The sequence below is a fragment of the Cariama cristata genome, unplaced genomic scaffold (genome assembly GCF_000690535.1).
Source record: "Cariama cristata isolate BGI_N322 unplaced genomic scaffold, ASM69053v1 scaffold21173, whole genome shotgun sequence".
In the NCBI taxonomy this organism is placed as follows: domain Eukaryota; kingdom Metazoa; phylum Chordata; class Aves; order Cariamiformes; family Cariamidae; genus Cariama; species Cariama cristata.
The window spans coordinates 36186-43986 of NW_009609310.1; the positions used below are offsets into that span (position 1 = coordinate 36186).

The 7801-nt window shown below is 56.3% G+C and overlaps 1 protein-coding gene across 1 annotated transcript in view; it reads left to right on the top strand.

Moving 5' to 3' along the window:
* Nucleotides 1-3462: 3462 nt before the first annotated feature.
* Nucleotides 3463-7801, top strand: part of ITGB3 (integrin, beta 3 (platelet glycoprotein IIIa, antigen CD61)) — a 20510-nt gene continuing 16171 nt past the window's right edge. The window contains 1 exon segment of the mRNA XM_009697509.1: nt 3463-3566. Within this exon segment, the coding sequence (XP_009695811.1) occupies nt 3509-3566 (58 nt within the window). The 5' untranslated portion in view covers nt 3463-3508.

Consider the following 7801-nt stretch of genomic DNA (forward strand, 5'->3'; position numbering starts at 1 on the left):
GGTCCACTGGCAGTCCCCTGTGGCCCCCCCGTGATAAAGGCTCCCGTCAGCCTCAGGTCAGTGCTGCTCTCACCGATCCCCGGTTGCTGCTCTGTGCCACCCACGTCTTCTTACAGCAGCGCTGGCCCAATCCAGCCCGGTCCACCCCCAGCTCTGCTCAGTGATGCCTGTCCTATGCCTCAGGATGAGAGCTGGATCCATCCCCTCCTCTGCATCCTGACCTTCCTCTGGCTGGGGGTTTCCTCCCTGGGGCACCTTTGTCTCCCTCTTCTCCCCCTCCTGCTCCGTTAGCCCCTTCGAAGAGGAGCACTGCAATGCTGTGCCCTGATCTCTGCCCGCTACCCCTTCCCCAGCCCTGGGTCCTACAGCAGCATCACTGCTGCACCCAGGGCTGGAGGATGGCAGAGCCTCTCACTCAGACCCCTCAGCCCCACCGAGGTAATCCCAGGGGAAATTTCATCGCTGTTCCCCTCTCTGTGTCTACCTAAGCTCCCAAAGTGACACCACGATTTGGGGTGTCCGGCACAATCCCGACCCTGCCCATCCCAGGGCTGTGCCCATGGAACTGCCGTGTCCCGACTTCCCAGCTTTGCCCCTTGGTATTTGCCTGGAAACGTGTCTGGATGGCACGGAACAACAGTTCACCCTCGAGCCACGATATGAGGGCCTTGTCCTGATTTATCTGTGTACATCTCGGCTCGCTTTCTTTGCCCAGCCTCCAAAGGGGATTTTAATAAACCTAAAATGAGAATTGATAAATTGCAGCTACAGGCAGGAGCGTGAGGCTGGCTGGCTGAGGATGAGAGTGGCTTGGTAGAGAGAGCGTCAACTGATTTTCCTTTTAGACGGCTGGATCCTGCGCCTCTGTTCTGCTGCTGTGACTTTAGGGGCTCAAAACCCGTTTGGTTTGGGTTTTACTTGTTGCTTTTTCCTCCTTAATTTGCACGTGGCATTTCTCTCCCTGAAAGGCTGCCCGGTCTGCGAGGGCAGTTTGCAGCAGAAGCGCTTGCAGGCGGGAGGTGGAAAGCCCTGATGGAATGAGAGCATCTGCTCATGTTTAACCTGAGGGCCAGGAAAAAACCCCACGGGAAACCAGAGCATCCCCAGTGCCCCAGCCCAAGTGGGAGCTCCTCTCCTCTCCTCGCTCCCAGACTGAAGGAGTTTCTGCTCCCTCTGGTGGCTCCAGCTCCAGCCTCTCCTCTCCCCACACACCCCAGCATGGATTTGGGGTGCTGCACCCATCGCTTCTGGGTCACAGACGGCCGGGATGGGGCAGCCGGGGCCGCGGGGCCGCTCAACTCTCAAACCCTCCCCTGCCCGCTCCTTGCCTTCAGCCAGCCAGGGACTTCAAAACCCAGAGCATCCCATTGTCTGTTACTCGGTGCCTGGAGGTAACGTCACGGCGATGTTTTGGGGACAATCAGCACCTTCTTGCAGTCGGCAGGGAAATTCAGTCTGAATGTGCTGAATTAAAATCGTGCCATCTTTGTCCTCAGGCAGGACGAGAGCCCAGATGGGTGCGGGCAGGTCAAATACTTCATTTTGTGACTTTTTCCTTCTTCTTCAGAGTTTTTGCAAGGGCTGGAGGAATAGCAGCTCATGCTGAGCGGGGAGTTTCAGGACACAGAGGGCTGTGTCTCCCTCTGGAGCCAGCAGCACTTGCTAGTTTGGGCAACCAGCTGCTGGGCAGGATGAGTCCCCCAGCGAAAAGGGCCTGCGAGATCGATGGCAGGTCGGATCTGTGGGGTGTGCAGGGCCGAGTGGTGCTCCCACATTTCTCTCCAGAAACTTAAACAAATTCATCGTCCCTTCCATGAAGCATTCAGACGCGCTCGCAGGGTGATACAGTGCAGCGCATGGGGACAGGCTGCTGTGTGGCCAGAAAGCCCCACACGATGAGGAAGGGCTACATAGGCAGCATTTCCAGGCAGGACACGTGCAGGAAAAGCAGGAATTTGGATGCCCTAAAACTGGCTGATGAGGTCTGCAGTGTGAAATGGCTCCGGGATCTGGAGCAGGGCAAGACCTAGAGCCCCCCCCCAGCGAGTAGATTTGGGGTTTGTATTGACGTCCCAGCCAAGGTGCAGCCCTTTTTGACACTGCCTGAGGGGTGATGGGCTTCTCCTAGGCCCCTTTACCAAATCCTCATTCACAAGTCTTGGGGAAGGAGTCAGATCCCAGGTGGAAAACGATCCCTGCGGAGCGGAGGCCCCGCAGCCACGGGAGGGCAGCTGCACCCCACAGGGGCAGCGGGGCTGAGTCGGGAAGCAAAGAGGCATCAAACCAACTTCTTTTAAACCCAAGAAAAGTCCCCAGCTCCTGAGGCAGAGTCCCCATCTCCATCTCACCCTCGCAAACACCATCACCTCTCGCTGAGAGCCGCACGGCTCTGGGGCAGGTGCCGTTATCCCCATCTCTCCCAGCATGGGGCTGTGGTTCTCGTACAGCGCCTTGCACATCGCCCCGCAGCTTTCGGCATCGCCAGGCTGTGGCTGCAGCTCTCGGCACCCACACGAGCTCGTTTTCCACTGCCTGGCATTTCTGTGTGTTGGATCGTCTTGACCCAGGGTTGTGTCATTACGGACCCCAACCCCTGTCATCTGGTGGGAGGGAGCAGCTCAGGGCTCCAGGGAATCCGCCCTTCTCTTCCTTTTGCCCCCTCCCAGCCTGTATTTTGGGTGCCTCAATTTCTCCATCTCCAAGAAGGACCTTGGTATCGCAGAGGAACAAGAGGTTTATAAAACCCCTTCCGGAGGCACCCACGAGCAGCTCTGGCATTTCTTGTGCAGATCTGACTCCCTGTCGTTGCTCAGTACAGAAGCAATTTCTGAGGACACAGAGGGGGAAAAAACCAATACAAGTGAGAAGAAAATCAGGTCCAAATTATCTGACCCAAAGCTGAACTTCCTTCCCTGTGCGATGTCCAGGTTTATACCCAAAGTGCTGGTTTCACCAGGTCCAGTTCTCGGCCAGGTCTCACTCTGTTTCAGCAGATACTCCTGTTTACGCCACTGCCCTGGGGAGGGGAGCTGAGAACCCTCACTTTCGTATCTGTATGTATTATCTCTGTTTCTCCTTAAATCCTTGAACTCAGAGGCAGCTCTCCGACTGGGTTTAAAACTCAGGCTGCCTTTCACGCAAGAGTTAATAAAAGGAGGGAGTGTGCAAGATTTTTGCAACGAATTAAACCCAGGCGAAAGAGCCTATGGGAAAGAGCTTGTTACCAGCCCCAGGGCTGTAGGTCACCAGCGCCGTGTACTTGCTGCCAGGGTTTATGAGGTCCTTGTCTGAGCCGAGAGAGCAAAAAACCATGAGGAGCTGGAGGCAGAGCAGGCGGGGCACTCCCCGACTCAAAACTGAGTGACAGCTCGCCATGTGTGTCATACACCCAGCCTCATGATTCATCTCTTGGACTGCTCAAAAACTCCGGCTGCCCCAGAGCTGTTCTCCATCCCTCCCGGCGGGGCTGGTCCAAGGAGCCCCCCACGCTTGGGGCTCGGAGGAGAAGATGGGAAAACTCTACCTGGCTGTTGGGATCCTCACGCTCTGCGCTGCTGGAGGCTGGGGTAGGTTTACAGCCCGTAGCGTTGTCGCTTGCTTAAAGCCAGGTCATTCAGTGATTATGTTACTCGTTATTTCCCTAAAATCCCAGGACTTTCTGCATTTCCAGGGTCTGCGATTTCCTGGGAAAATGGCTCAGAGGGGGAGCTGGCAGGCTGAACCCTTGGCGTGGTTCCCAAGTACAAAGCACCGCTCAAGCCGGTTGGGCTTTGGCTGCGTCGGGGCCGGGAGGGTTTCTCAAAGATGTTACAGGGTCAAGACACGGTTTGGTGCATTATTCTCGCACGGGATGTGGGAAGTTTATATTCTTTACCTACTCTGTGTTTGGCTCCAGGTACTGGTTTGTAATGGAAGGACTGGGGTGTGACTTGGGCTCCGTCCTTCACAAACGGAAAATACGCTGGGGGAGTTTGCAGTCACTGTATCCAAGTCATTTTAAGGGCACGGGGTGCATTTATGTCAGTGTTGCTGTCTGGTGTTCTTTTTTCTCATGCTCTTTTGGTGCTTTTCTTTAAAAACTCTGCTTTCTGGCATCAAGTGATTTCAGGACAAATGTAGTTTGTACTTTAAAAAATTTTTCCAATACCTGAAGTGTGGAGAAGCAGCCTAGAAAAGTGTTATCTCCTCCCGAGGTGTGTTTCTGGGGCTCAAAAGTAAATCCTGCAACTGCAAAATGGTGCAGTGTTTTCAGCTCCTGATTTATAAATCAGTCCCATTGTTTTCGAGGCCCCACTCGAGGGGGTTTGGGACAACATTGTTCTGTCTAAAGAATTCCAGACTTTGGTGAATTCCCAGGAACAGCCTGAGGCTCCAAGTCATCAGCACAGGGCAATAATATAATTCCCCTGAAGAATTTGAGTTTATAGAGCTGTAGTTTGGGGCTGTGCAGATGATTTCTCTGGTCCTGTGTGTCAGTGCCTGTAACCAGCTGAGCTCCGTCTGGGGCATCCCCTCTCCGGGAAGATGCTGGCAGACAGGGAGAGGTGCAGAGAAAAGACACAGCCCCAGGATGACGTGGGCAGGAGATCAGCCAGAAAAACCCAAATCCTTATCGCTGAGTCAAGCAGAAAGGCCAGAGAGGATGCAAGTATGGTTTGTCTCTTTATCAAGTTTTCTAAAATATCTTTATCAAGTTTTCTGTGTGCACATTCTTGCTCAAATTTGCAGAGGGAGAAAAAAAACAAAGTGTGTGGCTGGCTGATGCGGTACGTGAAGGAAGTTACTTGGAGTGCAGGTTGGGGACTGAGTAATTTTCTCCAGCCGGAGAAGGGTGATGCTCAGCCACAGACGTCTGGGGTATTTCAAGTGCGTCATTTCACCTCGGCCGGGGCCGCAGCGCTGCCCAGCCCCAGGCCAGTGGTTCCCGTGCTGCCCAGTTTATCTCCTGTTTCCCTGCATTTCATGTGCTAGGATTTCTTTTTTTTTTTTTTCTTTTTAAAGCCTGAGTCTTTAGGAGCAGATTGTTATATGAGACCAGCTGCTTTCACAGTAAAAAAATGCAGCTTTGGTACTTGGGTTTATTAGTTTTTATGGCGGGAAAAAAAAGCCCCAAAAAATTAAAAAAAAAAAAAAACACACAAACAAAAAGAAACTCAAACACACAGGATTTATTCGTTTAGGCTGTGCTGGGATCTTGTTAAACTGCTCAGTATGGATGGTGATGACTGCCCTGTGGTAATCACCACTGGCGCCTGGGGGATTTCAGCCCCTTCCCAAGGGAAAGGATGGCCCTGCTCCGTCCAGCCCTGGGTGGAGTCCAGCCAAGAATGGCTCCAAACCGTGCTGGAGATTGGGGAAGGTCATGGAGCGATGGAGACCACGGGGACCACAGGGCTGCCTGAGCCTGGGCCAGACACCCCTGGGCTGGGGTTTTGGGCAGCCCGAGGGGGCAGGTACCGACCTGCAGGACCCCCCCCCCGGGCAAAGCCACCACTGCTGGCAATGGCGTGGTGGCACGATGTGATGGCAGACCCCAAGGCAGTCTCAGGCATGGCACCTCAGGGACCCTCCGTGCCGCAGCCCCATCTAACCCCATGTGCCGCTCCCCAGCCATGGGGTCGCTGCTCTGCCCGGGTGGGACAGGCCGGCTTGTGGCCCTCGTTCCAAAATCAACCAGAAAATTGGGTTTACATCTCCAGCATGGAGGGGGGACACCGGATCAAGGACCCCTGATCTGTGGGGTGGTCACAGGAGGGGAAGAAAGGAAACCACCGGGGTCCAGAGGCTGTGCAGAGGCAGGAGGTGCTTTGTACCAAATGCTGGGGAGCAGATGAGCTCTCCAGCCCAAAGGGACAGTCCTGGCGCTCGTTAGCCCCAGAGCTCAGGTTTTGTGGCATGAGGAGGCGAAGAGGAGGTAGCCAGGGGCTCAGCCGGCAGACATGAGCTTGGAAATCCTCCACATCGTGTTTCAGTGCAGCCGGGTCTCACTGAGACCAGGGTTAACACTGCACAGGGGAAACTGAGGCAGGGAGCGGCTGAGGGACTTGGCTCGAGTCATAGGGGAAACCTGTTTGAGATTGGATTTGTACCAGCGTGTCTCACATCCTGGATGTTTGTATGTGCCCTGGGTCCCATCCTCTGGCTGGGAGCACAGCTGGAGCACCCATGGGTGACAGGGGCCCTTGTCAGCTCTGTACTTCCCCAGCAAGCTGGGTGCTGGGGCAGAGCCAAGTGATGAAACCATCCTACGGCAAGCTAATACCCACCCCTGAGGGAACAAACCCCACACCAGCATTAAACAGGAGTCTGGGCCAGGAGGATTGCTGGTGGTACTGGATGCTATAACCCTGCCCCCGCCAGGGCTGCAGCCACCATGGCCACGAGTCAGCAGCTGGACACGGCCACTACAGGGTGGGACGTGAGACTGGAAATCAGTGAAACTCCCAGCACGTGGCAGGTGGTTACCTGGCACCTCTACCCCCATCCCCAACCGAGGGGCCGTGGTGCTGGTCGGGGTAGCAAAGCATCGGAGCTCCCCAGGGACCTGCAGTTTTGGAAGCTGTTCCCATGTTCAGACACATGGCCCTGGGGTTGGCAGCTCTGAGAGCTTAATCCTGAGCACTTCGAGCTGCCAGGGCCGTGGCCGTCCCCACGGGCTGCCAAGGTAATGCCTGCCCTGCCGTCCCCGGAGGGCTGAGCCGCTGCCAGCCGCGCTGGAGCTGGCTCCCAGCTGCACAGCACCGTGCAAATCCAAGGCACGCGCCTCGGCGCTGAGCTGCAGCCACCGGCGCTTGGCAGGGCAGGAGGGATTTCACACAGACGCGGCAGGAGCAGGCGTGAGAAGCAGGAGCCAGCACTGTTGGTGTCGCCGGTGCTTTCTGAGAGCCCTTTGCCTTCCCCCCGCCAAGCCCCGGCTGTCCGGACCCATCCACCCCAGGAGGCAATGCTGCTGTTAACATGCTGCGAGGTGTCGGCGGTGCAGAAAGCACCGGAGACCAACCTGTCGCCCTTTGGGGCAATGCTAAATTCAAAATCTTTCCCATCTTCACATCCTGCAGCTGGGTATTTTGATGTATGGAGAGAGCTCAGGGAGCTGATGCCCCCCTAAAAGCTGGTGCTCAGCCAGGCAGTTGGATTTTAGCCTTTAGTTTGGTCCCCCTGCGGGGGACAAGCGGGGAGTGTGGGTGGCAGAGGTCTGATGGGGCACACCAGCCCCGGTGCCCTGGGGCACGTCCCCAAGAAGCCACAGGCCTTTGGGACGACCACAGCGTGTCCAGCTCAGCCTGGGACACCCCCCTCGTACAGACACAGCCCTCCTCGAGACGCTGCACACGCGGCCGCCGTGCACACACATGCACACACACACGCACACACGCGCACACGCATGCACACTCACGCTCCCAGGCTGCGTGCCAGCGGGCATTGAGTGCATGGTGCTGTCACCGTGGTTCTGCCCAAAGACCTGGTGACATCGTTTCACGGTTTCCTCTTTCTCCTTTGTGTTGCATTTCCTGCGGCTGCAGAAAACGTCACTTTTTCTGCCTGTGGCTGCCAGGGAGCGCCTGACAGGGGGACACGGGGTGAAGGGAAGACCCCAGCGCCCACTGCTCCATGCCAGCATCCCCCCGGGCTCCGTGGGCTGCAGCATTTCCCCAGCCTGGCAGGCACATGGCTGTGGTCTGCTCTGCCCAGGGAATCCTAAAGCTCTGCCGAGACACTTGTGCCCCAGGAGGGAGGAAGAGCCGAGGGTGACACCACCACTGCCGTGCCCGCAGCCACTCGCCACATCGGCCGTTGGCAG